Source organism: Aquarana catesbeiana, linkage group LG05 (assembly GCF_042186555.1).
Source record: "Aquarana catesbeiana isolate 2022-GZ linkage group LG05, ASM4218655v1, whole genome shotgun sequence".
NCBI classification, from domain to species: Eukaryota; Metazoa; Chordata; class Amphibia; order Anura; family Ranidae; genus Aquarana; species Aquarana catesbeiana.
The window spans coordinates 643,402,609-643,425,428 of record NC_133328.1 but is presented as its reverse complement, the minus strand read 5'-3'; the positions used below and the strand labels follow the sequence as shown (position 1 = coordinate 643,425,428).

Here is a 22,820-nt window from a genome sequence, read left to right as displayed (position 1 = left end):
CACAGACCTACGTGCAACCGCAGACCTACGTGCCCCCACAGACCTAAGTGCAACCGCAGACCTAAGTGCAACCGCAGACCTACGTGCCCCCACAGACCTACGTGCAACCGCAGACCTAAGTGCAACCGCAGACCTACGTGCCCCCACAGACCTACGTTCAACCGCAGACCTACGTGCAACCGCAGACCTACGTGCCCCCACAGACCTAAGTGCAACCGCAGACCTAAGTGCAACCGCAGACCTACGTGCCCCCACAGACCTACGTGCAACCGCAGACCTAAGTGCAACCGCAGACCTACGTGCCCCCACAGACCTACGTGCAACCGCAGACCTACGTGCAACCGCAGACCTACGTGCCCCCACAGACCTACGTGCAACCGCAGACCTACGTGCCCCCGCAGACCTACGTGCCCCCACAGACCTACGTGCCCCCACAGACCTAAGTGCAACCGCAGACCTAAGTGCAACCGCAGACCTACGTGCCCCCGCAGACCTACGTGCAACCGCAGACCTACGTGCCCCCACAGACCTACGTGCAACCGCAGACCTACGTGCAACCGCAGACCTACGTGCAACCGCAGACCTACGTGCCCCCGCAGACCTACGTGCCCCCACAGACCTACGTGCAACCGCAGACCTACGTGCCCCCACAGACCTACGTGCCCCCGCAGACCTACGTGCAACCGCAGACCTACGTGCCCCCGCAGACCTACGTGCCCCCACAGACCTACGTGCAACCGCAGACCTACGTGCCCCCACAGACCTAAGTGCAACCGCAGACCTACGTGCCCCCACAGACCTACGTGCCCCCACAGACCTAAGTGCAACCGCAGACCTAAGTGCAACCGCAGACCTACGTGCAACCGCAGACCTACGTGCCCCCACAGACCTAAGTGCAACCGCAGACCTAAGTGCAACCGCAGACCTACGTGCCCCCACAGACCTAAGTGCAACCGCAGACCTACGTGCCCCCACAGACCTAAGTGCAACCGCAGACCTACGTGCAACCGCAGACCTACGTGCAACCGCAGACCTACGTGCAACCGCAGACCTACGTGCCCCCACAGACCTACGTGCCCCCACAGACCTACGTGCCCCCACAGACCTAAGTGCAACCGCAGACCTACGTGCCCCCACAGACCTAAGTGCAACCGCAGACCTACGTGCAACCGCAGACCTACGTGCAACCGCAGACCTACGTGCAACCGCAGACCTACGTGCCCCCACAGACCTACGTGCCCCCACAGACCTACGTGCCCCCACAGACCTAAGTGCAACCGCAGACCTAAGTGCAACCGCAGACCTACGTACCCCCACAGACCTACGTGCAACCGCAGACCTACGTACCCCCACAGACCTACGTGCAACCGCAGACCTACGTACCCCCACAGACCTACGTGCAACCGCAGACCTACGTGCCCCCACAGACCTACGTGCAACCGCAGACCTACGTTCAACCGCAGACCTACGGGCCCCCGCAGACCTACGGGCCCCCGCAGACCTACGGGCCCCCGCAGTACACAAGTACACAAGTATACAGTACACAATACACAAGTACTAACGATCCACACACACTACTCACACTACACAGGTACTATGACCCCTGTTATAACTCTCCTGTTTTAAACTCTAGTTTTAACTCACCACTTAGACCAGTTCCACTTGCACAGAGTTCCAACAGACTCAAAAATGAGACATTGGAAAGTTTACAGCCTAGGATAACATATAGAATAGCAAAAGTAGTTTAGGATATAGGTTGGGATAATATAGGATATAGGAAAGTATAGGAAGGATATGATATAGGATAGTATAGGAAGGATAGGGTATAGAATAGTATAGGAAGGATATGATATAGAATAGTATAGGAAGGATAGGGTATAGAATAGTATAGGAAGGATAGGATATAGGACAGTATAGGAAAGATAGGATATAGGACAGTATAGGAAAGTATAGGAAGGATATGATATAGGATAGTATAGGAAGGATAGGGTATAGAATAGTATAGGAAGGATATGATATAGAATAGTATAGGAAGGATAGGGTATAGAATAGTATAGGAAGGATAGGATATAGGACAGTATAGGAAAGATAGGATATAGGACAGTATAGGAAGGATAGGATATAGGACAGTATAGGAAAGATAGGATATAGGACAGTATAGGAAAGATAGGATATAGGACAGTATAGGAAGGATAGGATATAGGACAGTATAGGAAAGTATAGGAAGGATATGATATAGGACAGTATAGGAAGGATAGGATAGTATAGGAAGGATAGGGTATAGAATAGTATAGGAAGGATAGGGTATAGAATAGTATAGGAAGGATAGGATATAGGACAGTATAGGATGGATAGGATATAGAATAGTATAGGAAGGATAGGACAGTATAGGATGGATAGGATATAGAATAGTATAGGAAGGATAGGATATAGGACAGTATAGGAAGGATAGGATATAGGACAGTATAGGAAGGATAGGATATAGGACAGTATAGGAAGGATAGGACAGTATAGGAAGGATAGGGTATAGAATAGTATAAGATGGACAGGATATAGGACAGTATAGGAAGGATATGATATAGAATAGTATAGGAAGGATAGGATATAGGACAGTATAGGAAGGATATGGTATAGAATAGTATAGGAAGGATAGGACAGTATAGGAAGGATATGGTATAGAATAGTATAGGAAGGATAGGACAGTATAGGAAGGATATGGTATAGAATCGTATAGGAAGGATAGGATATAGGACAGTATAGGATGGATAGGATATAGAATAGTATAGGAAGGATAGGACAGTATAGGATGGATAGGATATAGAATAGTATAGGAAGGATAGGATATAGGACAGTATAGGAAGGATAGGATATAGGACAGTATAGGAAGGATAGGATATAGGACAGTATAGGAAGGATAGGATATAGGACAGTATAGGAAGGATAGGATATAGGACAGTATAGGAAGGATAGGATATAGGACAGTATAGGAAGGATAGGATATAGGATAGTATAGGAAGGATAGGACAGTATAGGAAGGATAGGGTATAGAATAGTATAAGATGGACAGGATATAGGACAGTATAGGAAGGATATGATATAGGACAGTATAGGAAGGATAGGATATAGGACAGTATAGGAAGGATAGGATATAGGACAGTATAGGAAGGATATGATATAGAATAGTATAGGAAGGATAGGATATAGGACAGTATAGGAAGGATATGATATAGAATAGTATAGGAAGGATAGGAAAGTAGATATAATATTATTGGAAGGATTGTCTTCACATGTTTTTTTACTCACAATTTAGATTTCATACATTGGTGGATAATGAGTGACATGAAGAAATGGGACGATCGTCTTTTCATGGTTGAAGACAATGGTGTGTATTGGTCCGACAATGAGAGCCAAAATGTACCCATCCCCCCCCCCCGCCATACATTATAACCCGGATCTGGTGCATCAATGACAATTCCGAGAGTCACATCATTTTCATTCTTTATTTTACTCATTTAAGTGACATTTCATAGAATTCATTTCTCTTCATTGAAGGCCCGATCTTGTCTGTCAGCTGAAGAAGGTGAGTTACAGCCTGGAAGGTGTGGTTTGCTGTTGTAATTGCAGGGGTGTCCTCTGGGGGGTCTGCCGGCGCGTCTCACCCTTGAAATCTGAAGGAGGAAGTGAGATTTCCAAATAATTACATTAGAAGTCGGATTTACATTCAGGGGGGAGGGGCCCGGGAATGTCACCGCCCTGAAGAAGGACTGCTGAGATAAAACCAATTACACCGAGGAGACAGGTAAACAATCGTGTACTTACTGTACAGACGTTCAATGCAGGAAAGACCAACCTGTGTATGTAATGATTTGTACTGCGGAGGAACACTAAAGTGCAATCACTGTGCAGCACTACAAAGCAGGAAGCAGAAGCCGCATATGTAATTGTCCTATATGGCTCCTCCCATGTACACCATTCATTACTACCCATACATAGAGGAAGGAGAAGAGTATTTCAGGAGAGGAGAGTTATAGAGGAAGGAGCAGAGTCCTCCAGGAGTGCAGAGTATTTCAGGAGAGGAGAGTTATAGAGGGAGGAGCAGAGTCCTCCAGCAGTGCAGAGTATTTCAGGAGAGGAGAGTTATAGAGGAAGGAGCAGAGTCCTCCAGCAGTGCAGAGTATTTCAGGAGAGGAGAGTTATAGAGGAAGGAGCAGAGTCCTCCAGCAGTGCAGAGTATTTCAGGAGAGGAGAGTTATAGAGGAAGGAGAGGAGTCCTCCAGGAGTGCAGAGTATTTCAGGAGAGGAGAGTTATAGAGGGAGGAGCAGAGTCCTCCAGCAGTGCAGAGTATTTCAGGAGAGGAGAGTTATAGAGGAAGGAGCAGAGTCCTCCAGCAGTGCAGAGTATTTCAGGAGAGGAGAGTTATAGAGGGAGGAGCAGAGTCCTCCAGCAGTGCAGAGTATTTCAGGAGAGGAGAGTTATAGAGGAAGGAGAGGAGTCCTCCAGCAGTGCAGAGTATTTCAGGAGAGGAGAGTTATAGAGGAAGGAGCAGAGTCCTCCAGCAGAGTATTTCAGGAGAGGAGAGTTATAGAGGAAGGAGCAGAGTCCTCCAGCAGAGTATTTCAGGAGAGGAGAGTTATAGAGGAAGGAGCAGAGTCCTCCAGCAGAGTATTTCAGGAGAGGAGAGTTATAGAGGAAGGAGCAGAGTCCTCCAGCAGAGTATTTCAGGAGAGGAGAGTTATAGAGGAAGGAGCAGAGTCCTCCAGCAGAGCAGAGTATTTCAGGAGAGGAGAGTTATAGAGGAAGGAGCAGAGTCCTCCAGCAGAGCAGAGTATTTCAGGAGAGGAGAGTTATAGAGGAGGAGCAGAGTCCTCCAGCAGAGCAGAGTATTTCAGGAGAGGAGAGTTATAGAGGAAGGAGCCGAGTCCTCCAGCAGGGGGTGAGGATGGATTTTGTGTCGGTCACTTACCTTGGTTATGATGTCACACTGCATGTTCTCTTTGCCGGGTGCAGTCAGGTTCAGATCACAGATTTGAACTTCCTGCATATTCAGATAAAATAACAGCTGAATGTCTCTCACCTATACCATAGCACTGATCTTCTAAAACCGACACTCCAAATAATCTGCTGTCTGTGCCCGCCCCTCTCTGAGATCATTGGAAGTCAGTGGGGGGAGGGTACAATTGTGTTACATTAGGATCATGTGATCAAAGCAGGCCAACCCTCATACTTAGCACTCAGTTTGAAGAAATTTTGTATTTGGACTTTTAGGTAGGTGCAATCGACTTTCTCCCCTGCAGGTGGCACTCTTATTCAGCAGGACTGCGGTTTGAGAGGAAGTCAAGAGTAACATGATTCCTCTATGGTTTCCTTGGTCACTGGGGAAGCGATCCAATTGTATGCTGCTGTCCCATGTGACTCTAGCAGACATCTTGGGTCAGGCAGAGCCAATTAAGGCCCTGGCTCCCAGGCTTGGCCCGCATTTTGGGAGTTTGTAGAGAAGGGACAGGCACCCCACCTGGTAGGGACAGAACTAGCTACAGGGAAAGGTTCCTGACGAGGAGGGAAAGCATAGGGCTCGCAACTTCTCTGGACATCTTCCTGTTTGGACACAAGATGACCAGGCTGCATTTTGCCTCTCTCAGCAGGCGCTGTCAGTCCTTCTGAATCCTGCTCCCTACTCGCTGTCGGACCTGTGAGTGTTCCTGGCTGGGCTGCCTTCCCAGTATTTGTAAAACTGTCTTTGCATTATTTCAATACAAGTTCTTTCCTATCCCTTGGACTGTGGACTGTGTCCATTTCAGCCCTGCCCCGCCCCTTCTCTCTTCTCATTGGCTCACTGACTTTGAGTGACAGCAGCGGGAGCTTATGGCGCTGTCTCTGTTCTGGGAAGCCAAATCTCTCTCGTGCAACATCGCTGGAACGAGCTGGGCTCCGCTAAATATTAGGGGGGCTGAGGAGGGCTGCTGCATAGGGATGAGCCGAACACCCCCCGGTTCGGTTCACAGCAGAGCATGTGAATAGGCAAAAAATTGTTCGAACACGAGAACACTGTTAACCACCTCAATACAGGGCACTTACACCCCCTTCCTGACCAGACCAATTTTCAGCTTTCAGCGCTCTCACATTTTGAATGACAATTACTCAGTCGTGCAACACTGTATCCATATGAAATTTGCGTCCTTTTTTTCACACAAATAGAGCTTTCTTTTGGTGGTATTTAATCACTAGTGGGTTTTTTATTTTTTGTGCTATAAATAAAAAAGACCGTAAATTTTGTGAAAAAAATGCCTTTTTCTTTGTTTCTGTCATAAAATTTTGCAAATTAGTAATTTTTCTTCATAAATTTTGGCCAAAATTTATACTGCTACATATCTTTGGTAAAAATAACCCAAATTAGTGTAAATTATTTGATCTTTGTGAAAGTTATAGAGTCTACAAACTATGGTGCCAAGCACTGAAAATTGATCACATCTGATCACACAGATGTACTGATGGTCTATCTCATTTCTTGGTACACTAACAAGTCAGAAAAGTACAAATACCCCCTAAATGACCCCTTTTTAGAAAGTAGACATTCCAAGGTATTAAGTAAGTAGCATGGTGAATTTTTTTAAGTTGTAATTTTTTCCCACAATTCTTTGCAAAATGAAGATTTTTTTTTTTTTACAAAATTGTCATATTAACAGGTTATTTCTCTCTCAGAGCATATGCATACAACAAATTACACCCCAAAATACATTCTGCTACTCTTCCTGAGTATGGCGATACCACATGTGTGAGACTTTTACACAGCCTGACCACATACAAAGGCCGAACATTAAAGTAGCATCTTCATGCATTCTACGAGCCTAAATGACACATCTCATTTCTCAACCACCATTTACACTTTTGAAGGCCCTGGAGCACCAGGACAATAGAATTGCCCCCAAACTGACCCCATTTTGGAAAGCAAACAACCCAACGTATAATCTATGAGGCATAATGAGTCTTTTGAACGGTTCATTTTTTTCCAGAAGTTTTTGGAAAATGTGGAAAAAAATGAAAACGCATTTTTTTTTACACAAAGTTGTCTATTTATCAGATATTTCCAACACATAGCATGTACGTAGCAAAGATGACACCACAAAATACATTCTTCTACTCCTCCTGAGTATAGCGATACCACATGTGTGAGACTTTTACACAGCGTGGCCACATACAAAGGCCCAACATTGGAGTAGCACCATCAGGCGATCTACGAGCATAAATGACACATCTCATTTCTCAACCACCTATTGCATTTTTGAAGGCCCTGGAGCACCAGGACAATGGAATTGCCCCCAAAATGACCCCATTTTGGAAAGCAAACACCCCAACGTATAATCTATGAGGCATAATGAGTCTTTTGAACGGTTCATTTTTTTCCAAAAGTTTTTGGAAAATGTGGAAAAAAATGAAAACGCATTTTTTTTTTACACAAAGTTGTCCATTTATCAGATATTTCCAACACATAGCATGTACGTAGCAAAGATGACACCCCAAAATACATTCTGCTACTCCTCCTGAGTATGGCGATACCACATGTGTGAGACTTTTACACAGCCTGGCCACATACAGAGGCCCAACATCAAAGTAGCACCATCAGGCGTTCTAGGAGCATAAATGACATATATAATTTCCTGGCAACCTATCATTTTTGAAAACCCTTCATATTTCTAACACATAGCATGCACATACCAATAATTACAATCCAAAATAAATTCTATTGCAGAAAGGGTAAAAAAAAAAGCATTACCTGTGCTTTTAGTAGTATCCACAGAGGAGAGCACTGGTCCAGGCAGCAGGCAAGGAGGTGCTTAGCGACAGCAATATTAACTATCCAGGCAGCAGGCAGGAATATTGTCTATAGTCGGCACAGCACAGTCCATAGAAATTGTCCATGCAGAGACAGCCAGCACAGCCATAATATTGGTCCTGGTACACTGTTAACTGCAGACACTCATTATTGTACCGCGACAGGCATGGGCATGGTGGCAGTAAGTCAGCAGCAGGCTGAGGGCCACAATCAGGTAAGACCTGTGCACAGGGGTAGAGGCTTCGACCCACCCAAATCTCTATGAAGCCTCCGGACTCCAGACCCTAATTCCGAAACCCGGAGAAAACAAAAATAATTGTTTTCTCCAACCGGAAAAACAATTCTGGAGCCCCTCACATATGTGAGACCCCTGTGTACTAAAGTAGCAGGGCAACAGATCAGTCCAAGCGGTAGGCAAAAGCATAGTCCATAAAACAGGCCAGGGTCGGTTCACATGTAAGCAGTCCAAGCGGTAGGCAGTAGAGTAGTTGATAAAACAGGCCAGGGTCAGTTCACGTGGAGGCAGTCCAAACGGTAGGCAGAGGCATAGTCACAAAACAGGCCAGGGTCAGTTCACATGAAAGCAGTCCAAACGGTAGGCAGAGGCATAGTCAAAAAACAGGCCAGGGTCAGTTCACATGGAAGGCAGTGGCATGGTTATTTGGGAAAGAATGGAAAATGGTCAGCACAGATGGTGAAAATGGGGAAATGGTTAAAAATATGGGCTAATATTTTATGGATGTGTGATAAATTTGGAAGCATTCACCAATGCAAAGGCCAGGTTGGGAGGGACACTGGGGACAATGGTAGCTGGTATCTCTTCTAAATCCTCTTTTGGTGCACACGCGACATTTTTTTTGCCGTCTTCGGCCTGCTTCAGATGGTGGAATGCTGAAGAGGAAGTGGCGCTCATGGAGTCGGCAAACAGCCTCAGAGCGAAGGTCTTCTTGGGGGGGTCTTTGGTGATAGATGAGGGACGTGACAACTTCTTCTATGAATTTTAGGAAGGGGGCGGGGCTTTCAATGGATTTGGTGTAGACTACGTAGGAATTGTAAATGGCCAAATGGATGAGATAAATTGCTACCTTCTTATACCAGAATCGGGACCTCCTTATTGACAAATAGGGCTGAATCATTTGATCGTTAAAATCTACCCCCCCCATGTAGAGATTATAATCTTGGACACATGTTGGCTTTTCAATGGGACCTTGTCTTCTTTGTACCACAATTGCAGTGTCTTCATGGATGGTGGACATCATGTGCACGTCCCTCTTATCCTTCCACCTCAAGGCCAGCACTTCGTTGCATCTCAATGAAGCTCTTTCCCCCCTTCGCAGCTTTTTATTCGCTAAAGATTGTGGGAAGCCCTTTCTATTTTTTCTGGAGGTTCCACAGGCCAGGGTTTTTGCGATGTATAAATGTTTGAAAAGGGGCAGGCTGGTGTAAAAGTTGTCAACGTAAATGTGATATCCTTTGTTTAGAAGTGGGTATGCCAGGTCCCATACAATCTTTCCAGTTGTGCCCATGTAGGCCGGGCACTCAGGGGGCTGGAGCTGGGAATCTTTTCCTTCATATATGCGGAATGCATACAAATATCCTGTGGCTCTCTCACATAGCTTATATAACTTTACTCCGTATCTGGCCCTTTTGCTAGGAATATACTGCTTTATTCCTAGCCGGCCTGAAAAGGGTACCAGGGACTCATCGACGCAAATTTTCTGATCGGGGACATAGAGTTCTGCAAATTGTTGAGAAAAGAAATTTATCAGTGGGCGAATCTTGTATAACTTGTCGTAATTTGGATGATTGTGGGGAGGGCACTGGGTGTTGTCGCTGAAGTGAAGAAAGCGCATTATCATCTTGTATCGGGACCTGGACATTAGGGCAGAATAAATGGGCATATTGTGGATGGGGTGGGTGGACCAATAGGCATGTCCTTCATTTTTTTTTGTAATCCCCATGTTTAGGGTGAGGCCCATAAACACTTTGAATTCCTCCAAATTCAGATCTCTCCACTCAAAAGGACGGGCATAGGATGATTGGGGGTTGTTGGCAATATATTGCTGGGCATACAAATTTGTCTGGTCCACAATAAATTGCAGCATAGTGTCGGGCAAAAACATATAAAAGAAATCAATCTCTGAGAAATTTTGGGTGTTGGTCTGCACACCTGGCAGTGCTGTAAACGGGGGAATAATTGGCGATGCCGAGTTGGAAGGCAGCCATATTGGGTTGGCAAGACCATCTGGCATGTATGTAGAGGCCCTGGCTCTTGGGGGGTGTGACACTCCAGTAGTTGGATTGGAATTTCCTGTGCTGGTACTCAGGCGTGATGTGGCAGGACTGGTACTGGGTCTGGGCATTTGTTCCTGGGGCCTATCGCCGGCGGCAGCGCTGGTACTGGGCATTTGTTCCCGGGGCCTAACGCTGGCGGCAGCTCTGGTACTGGGCCTGGGAATTTGTTCCTGGGGCCTATTGGTGGTGGCAGCGCTGGTACTGGGCATTTGTTCCCGGGGCCTAACGCTGGCGGCAGCTCTGGTACTGGGCCTGGGAATTTGTTCCTGGGGCATATTGGTGGTGGCAGCGCTGGTACTGGGCCTGGGAATATAATCCTGGTTTCCAGAGTGCCGTGCCCTTTTGGGAGGGACCCATTCTTCCTCCGAATCATTTGCCGATTCACTATTTGGTTCAAATGCCGAACTTGAATCAGAATCCAAATTAGAATCTGATGAGAACTCCCCGTTGCTCTCATCGGTCATGGAGAGGATCTGGAACGCCTCCTGACTGCTGAATACTCTTTTGGACATGACGCGGTGTGACAGGTGGCAGGTGACGGTCACTGATGGGCTGTGCGATAGGTGGCAGCTGACGTTCAATGATTGGTGATGACGGTGTGACAGGCGATGGTCACTGATGGGTGACAGGCCACGGACAGTTACTGGTGATGGGTGACGGTCACTAAAAGATGACAGGTGATCGGTGATGGCTGACGGTCACTGATGGGTGACAGGTGATGGGTAACGGGTGATGGCTGGCGGTCACTGATGGGTGACGGGTGATGGCTGGCGGTCACTGATGGGTGACGGGTGATGGCTGGCGGTCACTGATGGGTGACGGGTGGCGATCACTGATGGGTGACAGGTGATGGCTGGCGGTCACTGATGGGTGACGGGTGATGGCTGACGGGTGACAGGTGCACCGCTGATGGTCACTGATTTGTGACGGGTGACAGCTGCACCGCTGGCGGTCACTGATGGGTGACGGGTGATGGCTGGTGGTCACTGATGGGTGACGGCTGGTGGTCACTGATGGGTGACGGGTGACGGCTGGCGGTCACTGATGGGTGACGGGTGGCGGTCACTGATGGGTGACTGGTGACAGCTGGGCGGTCACGGATGGGTGACGGGTGACGGCTGGTGGTCACTTATGGGTGACGGGTGACGGCTGGCGGTCACTGATGGGTGACGGGTGACAGGTGCACCGCTGATGGTCACTGATTTGTGACGGGTGACAGGTGCACCGCTGACGGTCACTGATGGCAGTCCCTTATGTGACAGGTGCACTTTATTGGGTGACACTGGTGACTGTTGGGTGACAGATGACAATTGGGGGGGGCGATGGGACAGGTGTGGTGTTGGTGCAGACACTACAGAACACAGATCGGTAACTCACTGCTTCTGGCTCTTCTCTCCTCACACTGGAAATGGTGTGTGAGGAGAGAAGAGCTGGTAACAGCTAGTTACCGCTCTGTGTTTACATTTATGATCGGCTGTGAATGGATCACAGCCGATCACGTGGGTAAACAGCCAGCCAATGGCTGTTTACCGGCGTCGGTGACGAGTAGTGTTCCCGGAAACACTCCGTCACCGACGTGCACGCGCAGCGCGCTCGCGATCGCGCGCATGCGCCGTGCACAATGGGGTGGACCTATTTGTGATCGGCCGTGACTTCATCCAATGGCTGTTCACCCCCCTCAGCGGCGAGCGGTGTCTCCGTGACACGCCACCACCAAAGGAACAGGGATGCGCGCGCACAATCGCGCGCATTCCCTGTTTAAATGGGAGGCCGTCATATGACGCCCTCCCGCAACGAGAGCCGCGCCGCCTGGCCGTCAATTGACAGCCGGCGGTCGGCAAGCGGTTAAAGTCTATGGGACACAAACATGAATTACCAAAAGTACTAATTTTAAAGGCTAATATGCAAGTTATTCTCATAAAAAGTGTTTGGGGACTCGGGTCCTGCCCCAGGGGACATGTATCAATGCAAAAAAAAGTTTTAAAAATGGCCGTTTTTTCGGGAGCAGTGATTTTAATAATGCTTAAAGTGAAACAATAAAAGTGAAATATTCCTTTAAAGTTTCGTACCTGGGGGGTGTCTATAGTATGTCTGTAAAGTGGCGCATGTTTAGAACAGTCCCTGCACAAAATGACATTTCTAAAGGAAAAAAAGTCATTTAAAAGTACTCGCGGCTATAATGAATTGTCGGGTCTCGGCAATACACATAAAAGTCATTGAAAAAAACAGCATTGGATTCCCCCACTGTCCATTACCAGGCACTTTGAATATTAAGGGGAACCCCGAACCAAAATTTAAAAATAAAATTGCGTGGGGGTCCCCCCAAATTCCATTTCAGGCCTGGTATGGATTTTAAGGGGCACCAGACGCCAAAAGTAGAAAAATAAATGGCGTGGGGGGTCCCCCCAAAAATCCATACCAGACCCTTATCCGAGCATGCAACCTGGCATGCCGAAAGGAAAAGAGGGGGGGACGAGAGAGCGCCCACCCCCTCGTGAACTGTACCAGGCCACATGCCCTCAACATGGGGAGGGTGCTTTGGGGTAGTGGCCCCCCCAAAGCACCTTGTCGCCATGTTGATGGGGACAAGGGCCTTGTCCCCACAACCCTTGCCCGGTGGATGTGCGGGTCTGCGGGCAGGGGGCTTATCGGAATCTGGAAGCCCCCTTTAACAAGGGGACCCCCAGGTCCAGGCCTCCCCCTGTGTGAAATGGTAATGGGGTACAAATGTACCCCTACCATTTCACAAAAAAAGTGTGAAAATGTTAAAAATGACAAGACATGGCTTGGGACAATTCCTTTATTAAAAAATAAAAAAATTAAAATGTCCCACGTAGTCCATTCTTCTTCTTCTCTTGCTCCGCCGACAGACCGAAAAAAAAAAAAAAAAAAAGCCGCACCAACCCGCCTCCATGGGAGGCACCCCCGTATGACTCGTCCTCACAGGTGACAGTTCTTTTATAACTGAGGGCGGAGCTACCCGCTGACGTCCCCGGGTGACCCGGCCCCCCTCTGACGCACGGGGACATCCCTGTGGCTTTCCCATAGTGTCAGAGGGGGCGGGGCCACACGCTGACGTCCCCAGATCGGTGTGGATTTTTTTTTTCTTTTTTGGTCCATCGGCGGAGCAAGAGAAGAAGAAGAATGGACTACGTGGGACATTTTTATTTGTTTATTTTTTAAATAAAGGAAATGTCCCAAGTCGTGTCTTGTCATTTTAAACATTTTCACACTTTTTTTTGTGAAATGGTAGGGGTACATTTGTACCCCGTTACCATTTCACACGGGGGGGGGGATCTGGGGGTCCCCTTGTTAAAGGGGGCTTCCAGATTCCGATAAGTCCCCCGCCCGCAGACCCCCACAACCACCGGGAAAGGGTTGTGAGGATGAGGCCCCTGTCCCCATCAACATGGGGACAAGGTGCTTTGGGGGGCTACCCCAAAGCACCCTCCCCATGTTGAGGGCATGTGGCCTGGTACAGTTCAGGAGGGTGGGGGCGCTCTCTCGCCCCCCCTCTTTTCTTGCGGCCTGCCAGGTTGCGTGCTCAGGTAAGGGTCTGGTATGGATTTTTTGGGGGACCCCCACGCCATTTTTTAAAAAAATTTGGGTTCGGGGTTCCCCTTAATATTCATACCAGACCCAAAGGGCCTGGTAATGGACTGTGGGGGAATCCCATGCCGTTTTTTTCAATGACTTTTATGTGTATTGCCGAGACCCGACAATTCATTATAGCCGCGAGTAGTTTTAAATTACCTTTTTTCCTTTAGAAATGTCATTTTGTGCAGGAACTGTTCTAAACACGGGAAACATGTGCTACTTTACAGGCATACTACAAACACCCCCCAGGTACGAAATTTAAAGGAATATTTCACTTTTATTGTTTCACTTTAAGCATTATTAAAATCGCTGCTCCAGAAAAAACGGCCATTTTTAAAACTTTTTTTGCATTGATACATGTCCCCTGGGGCAGGACCCAGGTCCCCAAACACTTTTTATGACAATAACTTGCATATCAGCCTTTAAAATTAGCACTTTTGATTTCTCCCATAGACTTTTATAGTATGTTCCGCGGCTTTTGAATTGGCCGTGATCACACCAAATTGTTTGCTATTCGGCGAACGGGCATACAGCCAATGTTCAAGTCGAACTCATGTTCGACCAGAACATAAAGGTCATCCCTACTGCTGCACACAGAAGGTTTTTTTATCTTAATGCATAGAATGCATTAGGATTAAAAACATTCTGACCTTACAACCACCTTAAGCTCAATGTATGCACCTACTGGGATGCCTGCCCACTTCCTTGGGTCAAGGAATCTCTAATGGCCCTTGGACAAGCCAAGTTCTTCTCCGCCCTGGATCTGCCCAGGTGCTCCAGAACGAGAGAAGACACCATTATCACACCCTTGGGACTATTCACATTGACTCAAGTGCCCCTTGGCCTCAGTAACACCCTTAACACTTTCCAGCGCCTACTGAAAAGATGTCTCGGAAACTTCAATTTCGACAGTGTGTTAGCCTTCCTCTCCAAAACATTTGAAGAACACGTTAAACATCTGGAATGTGTGTTGGTAAAGAATGCCACGCACACACCCGAAGAAGCAAGTTGGAGCCTAAGTGGGAGCGCACCCCAGATCGGGTGGTGGGACAGCCTTTCCTACCTACCCCTGTCTATGATGTCTACCCCTGTCTATGATTGGGTATAGGATTAAGGTCTGGAGACTGACTTGGCAACTCCATGACCTTAATGTGCTTCTTCTTGAGCCCCTCATTTGTTGCCTTGGCGGTATGTTTTGGGTCATTGTCATGCTGGAATATCCATCCAAGGTAAAGTCGGCCTGTGCCTTTAGCAGAGAAACAGCCCCAAAGCATCATGTTTCCACGTCCGTGCTTGACTGTAGGGGGATGGTGTTCTTAGGGTCATAGTCAGCATTTTTCTTCCTCCAAACACGGCGAGTCGAGTTAATTTGGCCTCATCTGACCACAGCACTTTCTCCCAATCCTTCTCTGAATCATTTAGATGTTCATTGGCATGACTGTACATGAACCTTCTTGAGGAGGGGGACTTGTCGTGTTTGGAGAAAGAAAAATGCTGACTATGACCCTAAGAACACCTTCCCTACAGTCAAGCACGGAGGTGGAACACATGATGCTTTGGGGCTGTTTCTCTGCTAAAGGTACAGGCTGACTTTGCCGCATTGAGGGGCCAATGGATGGGGTCGTGTATTGTAAAATCTTGGATGAGAACCTTCTTCTCTCAGCCAGAACACTGAAGAGGTGTCGTGGATGAGTCTTCCAGTATGACAATTAACCCAAAACGTACCGCCAAGGCAACAAAGGAGTGGCTCAAGAAGAAGCACATTAAGGTCATGGAATTGCCAGCCAGTCTCCAGACCTTAATCCTATAGAAAATTTATGATGGGAGCTGAAACTTTGAGTTGCCAAGTGACAATCAAGAAACCCTAAGGATTTAGAGAAGATCTGTAAAGAAGAGTGGACCAAAATTCCTCCTGAGATGTGTGCAAACCTGGTCACCAACTACAAGAAACGTCTGACCTCTGTGATCGCCAACAAGGGTTTCTCCACTACTAAGTCATGTTTTGCTTGGTGATCAAATATTTATTTTACTCACTGAACTGCAACTCTATTTATAACATTTGTATCATTTTTTTTTTCTGGATTTTTAGTTGATATTCTATCATTTATAATACACCTATGATAAAAATGATAGACCCTTCATTTCTTTGTAAGTGGGCAAACCTACGAAATCTGCAGGGGATCAAATAATTATTTTCCCCACATATGTGACGGCAGGACGGGTGGTCCTTAATGCCTACATGTTGCACATTTGTGCTCCCAGCACAGCGATCGAGCTGTCAAAAACATCAGATTCAGAGATACAAAGTGATAATATTGTTACATTGTATTACTCTGTATCATTCGTATCACCTGTCATCTGCATGTGGCTCTCCATCATAAACAAAGACTTCACATTTCACATGAAATCCTCTCAGATAAAAACTCACCCCATCCGGTTTGAATTCACACCGCGCTGCGTCACCTCCCTCCGACTTCAGACACCTCGTCTCCATTATTCCAAATCTCAGGATTTCATCCTTTGTTTCCTCCTGGAAAAAGATTCAGAATGGGGGCGAATGCAAATAGACTTTTCAGACGTTGTTACCTCTAAGAGAGCCGAGAATATTGATAAGAATGGAAATGGTTCTATATTTAGAATGTATCTGGTCTATAAACCAGAGGCTCTGGATGGACAGTTGGATAAATGGCTCTTTTTTCTGAACATTTTTAAGGAATTAACACGTTATTACATTTTATATGAATATTGAAAAATCCTTGAAAAAATACAAATGCCCTTGAAGCCCTCCAAACCCTAATCTATTGTCTTTAAAGCCCCCATCCCTCCCCCCATGTATTGCCCTGTACTGCACCTGCATAGGTATGGCTGGAAGGTCCTCCAGGGGTTTATAGAAATAGAGGACATCCTCTCTCTGGTTGTAGAGATCCAGGGCCTCTCTGATCCGTTCTTCCTTATCTGGAGACTGAGAGTGAGACACCTCCAATGTGACCGCACAGAGCCATACCACACACTGCCAGATCTTCATCTTGTGTCCTCCGTAATGGTGATTTACGTGTCTGATTTCCCCTCTATTTATGGACCTCCATCTTCCTCTTTATTTAGACGTCTTGCATAATCTGTTTATCCGTTTATTGCTCCATTAATAACATAGCAAACATCTTTCCCAACACGTTGTTCCTAAAAAAAAAAAAAAAAAAAAAGTACATACTGCTATTGATTTAAAGTAGCACTCCAGCCAGGCTTCAAAAATGAAACCCTACTAGCAATGGTCCTTATCATGGTGACTAAGTGATTATCACATTTCAGGGACAACTACCTAGGAGAGGACTTTTGGAGGGATTTCCTGTCACTTCCTGTTGGGTCTACAGTACAAGAAGTGAAGGAAAATCTCTTCATCAGGACCCATATTGACAGGGGTGTTTTTGCCTTCTCTATCCAAAATGAAAAAAGCTTTTGACTGCCTTCGAGTGCATCCAATAGGGTGCCTGTTCCATCTGCTTCTACTCCTGTTACCATGAGGCAATCCTTCGCCACTCGCAGGTTTCGGCCTCGACAGCGAAGCCTCAGGGCCAGTTCTGTAGGACTCGAAGGCCTTTTCCCAATAAAATGTCATTCCCATGTTTGGAAGAGGTTGTTTGCTGTTTCGGGTTTTCACTCACCTTCTGCCACAAGTAGAGATCATGCTGCTTCCAGTTGGTGAAAGGTTCACGATATCTCCTAGAACCTCTTGCGGCCCCAGGCCAAGGGGCGATGTTCTTTCTATGTTGTTCTCAACAAGTTTGTTAGGTACGGACCTGGGCCAACCGCCTAGGGGTCCAGGTCCCATGGCGTGGTCTGTGCCCGCTTGGTGCCTGCCTCTGACCCCTGGAAAAGGGGGGGCTGCTCTTCCGGCAGTGTCAATCATCTCCTATGGCAGTGGCCTTGCTGTAGCCAGGATTTCCTTGCTTTGGTAGATGTAAAAGATGGTGCCTACATGTTCCGAATTTTTACCTCCTTACCTAAACTTTTCTTGTGATGGAGGACTGGCATTTTCAGTGCAGGGCCTACCAATAGTGCTGCCCACCTCCCAAATATTCTGGGGTACCTGGATGATCTGCTGCTCAGGGAGCAACTTTATAGAACAAATCCTTATATTTTCCACCACTCAATATTATCCATGTGTTTGTAGCATGGAATTATAATGTAGGGAACCGCGTCTGATGGTTTATTTCATTATGTGTTCTTGTTATCGCCTACTAATCGGCTTACTTGTACTGTAAACGAGGATTGTGTCACTTCCAGCTTCGGTTTGTGTGTTGACGAGGTGTTACCAGCTTGTAAAGCAGCCGATCGAACCGATCTCAGTTTGAGCAGATGCATTGGAGGCCAGAGGAGAGATACCGGGTCCCATAAAACCCATAAAGAGGACCTGTTACCGCCCATTGCTATCACAAGGGATGTTGACCATCCCTTGTGATAGCAATAAAGTTGATTAAAAAAAAAAAAGGGACAATTTAAATAAAATTAGGCAAAAAATAATAATCTAAAGCACTATGCTTACACACAAAGGCGAACGTGCAGTCCTGTCCCACAAACATATGTAAATGGCGATCGCACAACACATGTGAGGTATCTTCGTGAATGTCAGAGCGTGAGCAATAATTCTAGCACCAGACCTCCTGTGTTCCTCTAAAATGGTGACCTGTAAAGACTTTTAAAGCGTTGCCTATGGAGAATTTAATCTACTGTATTTTGTCGCCGTTCCACGGCTGTGTGCGATTTTAAAGTGTGACATGTTTGGTGTCTATTTACTCTGTGTAACATCATCTTTTATATTTTACCAAAAAAAAAATGGGTATTATATTGTGTTTCTGCTCACTACAATGTATTTATTTTGTTTTCCTGAAAAGTTGCGATAAATGAACCACTGTGCAATTATCGTGTGACAAAAAAAAAAAAAAAAAAAAAATTTGCAACATCGGATATTTTATTCTCTAGGGACTTAAAAAAATATATAAAATGTTTGGGGATTCCAAGTCATTTTCTAGCAAAAAATAAATAAATAATAAATTGGATGCACTCCAAACAAATAGTAATTTTCTAGGAAAAAAAGAAATAAATAAATCAGATGCATGTTTTGTTTTTTTGTTATTTTGTTATTTATTTATTTATTTTTTATTTTATTTATTTTCTATGTTGGTTTGACTGGATGGACAAAGGCAAATGCTGCACGCATCGGCCCCGCACGCACGCAAAGAGCGATCGTCCCTCACATGTGAGGTATCCCCCACGAACGTCAGTAATTCTAGCACCAGACCTCCTTTGTGAATCTAAAGCGGTGACCTGTAAAGGCTTTTAAAGCGTTGCCTCTGGATAGAAAAATTTACATCTTTCGTCGAGTTTGAAAGTGTGACATGTTTGGTATCTGTTTACTCGGTGTAACATCACCTTTGATATTTTACCAAAAAATTGGGTTATTTTTCTGTATTTTTTTGCATTAAAATTCAAAAAGTATGTTACTTCCCCCCCAGAAAAAAATTGTGTTTGAAAATCCGCTGCGCAAATACTGTTTGACATAAAAAATTGCAAAACCCACCAATCTCCCTGTAAAGAGAACCTGTCATGCCTTATTCCTATTACAAGGGATGTCTACATTCCTTGTAATGGAAATAAAAGTGATTAAAAAAAAATGTAAAGGCAAAGTGTAAAAATAAAAAAAAAAATAAAATAAACATAATAAAAACCACAAAAAAAATGTAAAGTGCTCGCACGCAGAAGCGAATGCGTATGTCGTACCCACATATGAAAAGGGCATTCAAGCCACACATGTGAGTATAGTGGTGAACCACAAAGAGAAGCAATTGAATTCTCAATAAGGGGTTGCCAACATCCCAAATTATTTTATAGAAGGAACCCTCCAAAAAGGGGGAACACTTGTAACCCCCGGTTACAAGGCAAACACATGTGAGGTATCACTGCGAATGTCAGATCATGGGCAGTAATTCTAGCACCAGACCTCCTCTGTAAATCTAATCTGGTAACCTGTAAAGGCTTTTACAGTGTCACCTATGAATAGTAAACTTTACATCGTTTAAAAAAAAAAAAAAAATCACATAGTTTGTCGCCGTTGCACGGGCGTGCGCAGTTTTCAAGCATGACATGTTTGGTATCTGTTTACTTGGCATGACATCATCTTTTATATTTTACCAAAAAAATTGGGTTATGTATTGTATTTTTTTTTGGATTAAAATTCAAAAAAATATAGAATAGGATTAGATATATGTTACCAATAGGAAGGCTTTAAGAAAAGATAGAACAAGATATCCGATAGAATAGGAAATTATAGATTATGGAATAGGATATGGGAAATAAAAAGATATTGGAAAGTTTACAGCCTAGGATAACATATAGAACAGTACAAGAAGTATAGGATATAGGTTGGGATAATATAGGACAGTATAACGGAAAATTGTATACTCACCTTTCCGTAATTTTCCTTTCCTGTCGCATCTTCATGGCAGCATACACGTTGGGTTGTGACTCCGCCTCCACAACCTGATAGGACCACATAGCTATAAATTAGAGAGTAGACACCTGCCCCAGTATTCTCTGTAAATATATACACATGTCACCTTAGAGGGTGGGTGATTGTATGCTGCCATGAAGATGCGACAGGAAAGGAAAATTACGGAAAGGTGAGTATACAATTTTCCATTTTCCTGTCGCATCATGGCAGCATACACGTTGGGGAGTAACTCGCCAAACTGGGTGGGAATGCAAAATCAAAATTTATTGACAAGGAACAGAAGAGTTGGCCTGTATAACGGCCCTCCCAAATTCAACTGCTGCTAAGCGTGCAGCGTCTATTCTATAATGAGAAATGAAGGTGTTCCTCGAAGACCAAGTGGCCGCTCTACAAATGGTTTCCGCTGAAACTTTACAGTAAGCTGCCCATGAAGTAGCCATTGCCCTGGTGGAATGCGCTCTTAGATCTCCCAGAATCTGCAAGGTGCTTAAGGAGTAGGCCTTCTTGATAGCTTTCACGAGCCATGAGGCGATGGTACGGGCAGAAGCTGCCTGGCCCTTCCTGAACCCATGTGGGATGACTAAAAGGTTCTCGCATTTCCTGAATGGCTTGGTTACCGAAAGGTAATGGAGAATGTTGCCCTTGACATCCAGGGGATGAGGGACGCCCTGATCCGTGATCAAAGCCGGGAGGTCAATCTCCTGGTTAAAGTGGAACGCAGAGGAGACTTTTGGGATAAACCTGTCTGAAGGCTTCAGGGTTAGTCTGTCTGGGTAAACCATCAGATACGGTTCTTTGATCAGCAAGGCTTGCATTTCTGAGACCCTCTTCGCTGATGTGATGGCAATTAGGAAGGATACCTTTAGAGTCAGGTCCCAGAGGGAGGTATCCTCAAGTGGGAAAAATGGTTCTCCGGATAAAACCTCTAGGACAGTTGATAGGTCCCATGTTGGAAATGAAGGTTTCCTGGGCGGTCTTAGCTTTAGGCAGGCTTTTTGAAATTGCACCACCAGAGGGTTAAGTGCCCACCTGACCCCTGTCAAGGCAGAGATGGCAGAGACTTGGACTTTCAGGGTGTTAGACCTAAGGCCTTTGTCTAGACCTGACTGAAGGAACTCAAGCACCTGTACTGCTGATGGGGAAGACGGGTCCCAACCTTGTTCCTGAGCAAAGGAAGAGAATCTTTCCCAGATTCTCTCGTAGGTGCTATTCGTGGAGGATTTCCTGGCTTGAAGCAGGGTATCGACTACCTTCTGAGAACATCCTTGATCTAGGAACCTAGACCTTTCAGTCTCCAGGCCGCTAGGTGCAATCTCTCTGGATTCGGATGTAGTAGCTGGCCCTGGGTTAGTAGATCCGTTGTTACCGGGAGTGGAAGTGGATCCGCTGTGCTCAGTTGCAGGAGGGTGGTGAACCAAGGCCTCCGTGGCCAAAAGGGAATCACAGCCAGTACTAGAGCTGTTGAGTGTTTGAGCCTCAGAAGGAACTTGGCTATCAGTGGGGTTGGTGGAAAAATGTAGCCTAGGCGAAAGTTCCAGGCGTGCTGGAGACAATCCGTACCCTCCGCTGCGGGGAAGGGGTTCCTCGACAGAAACCTCTGACACTTCTTGTTCTCTGGTGTTGCTGCGAGGTCTATGTCTGGATGACCCCATGTCTGGCATATGAGGGCAAAGGCCTGTGGGCTTAGACACCACTCGTTGTTGGAAACGAATGTTCTGCTGAGAGAGTCCGCCAGTAGGTTCTGAACCCCCGGAATATAGGTCGCCTTCAGGTCCCACAGGTTCAGTTGAGCCCATTGCATCACCGGACCGACTTCCCGCATCATGGAGATGCTCTTGGTACCCCCCTGCCTGTTGATGTAGGCTACCGCCACTCGGTTGTCCATTTGAATGAGGACTTGTTTCCCTCTCAGGAGTGAGCTGAATGCCAAGAGGGCTTGGAAGGCTGCCTTCATCTCTAGGACGTTCGATACTACATCCTTGGTCTTGAAGGGCCAGCGGCCCTGAGCTGCATAGTGTAGGTAGTGTGCCCCCCATCCTTCCAGACTGGCGTCTGAAGTTACTACCTCCTGGTGGAGGATGACTATCTGCTTGCTCCTGCTGAGGTTGTCGGGGTGGGTCCACCACCGTAAAGATAGCCTGGCTTCCTCTGGGATGCGAATCAATTGGGACATGGACCATCCGTCCCACTGGCGCAGGAAGGAGGCTTGTAGGGGTCTGGTATTCCATTGCGCCCATCTGACCATTGGAATGGTTGCTGATAGGGAACCTAGGAGGCTGAGGTATGCTCTGGCCGGTAGACATGACGCTGGGATAGCCTCTTTCACTTTCCGAATGAGTAGGGACAATTTCTCCCTTGGCAATTCCACTGTGTTTGCTCGGGTGTCCAGTTCGGCTCCCAGGAAGACCATCCTTTGGGTAGGTTGGGTGTTGCTTTTCTGCCAATTGATTATCCATCCTAAACTCATTAGGGTGGAAACCAGGATCTCGCGATGTTGGACGAGTGATTCCTGGCTGCTTGAGAGGAGGAGGATGTCGTCCAGGTAATGGTGGACCCTTAGACCTTTCTCCCTCAAAAAGGCTATTGCTGGT

General features: G+C 46.3%; 1 protein-coding gene across 1 annotated transcript; it reads right to left on the bottom strand.

The window, feature by feature from the left end:
• Window positions 1-3,486: 3,486 nt before the first annotated feature.
• LOC141145622 (cathelicidin-6-like) lies at window positions 3,487-16,800 on the bottom strand. Its single transcript, XM_073632451.1, has 4 exons — window positions 16,576-16,800; window positions 16,153-16,254; window positions 4,965-5,036; window positions 3,487-3,668 (listed from the first exon to the last, which is right to left on the bottom strand). The coding sequence occupies exons 1-4, from the start codon at window positions 16,747-16,749 to the stop codon at window positions 3,534-3,536; spliced, it is 483 nt and encodes a 160-aa protein (XP_073488552.1). The 5' UTR covers window positions 16,750-16,800; the 3' UTR covers window positions 3,487-3,533.
• Between the last annotated feature and the right edge of the window lie 6,020 nt (window positions 16,801-22,820).

What these genes read in the sequence shown, in the direction of transcription:
- LOC141145622 (XM_073632451.1), bottom strand. Translation starts at nt 16,749, where the DNA reads ATGAAGATCTGGCAGTGTGTGGTATGGCTCTGTGCGGTCACATTGGAG. An exon ending in GTGAATTCAAACCGGATGGG is followed by an intron (nt 5,037 to 16,152) that starts GTGAGTTTTTAT and finishes CTGAATATGCAG; the next exon opens with GAAGTTCAAATCTGTGATCT. An exon ending in AGTGTGACATCATAACCAAG is followed by an intron (nt 3,669 to 4,964) that starts GTAAGTGACCGA and finishes TTCCTCCTTCAG; the next exon opens with ATTTCAAGGGTGAGACGCGC.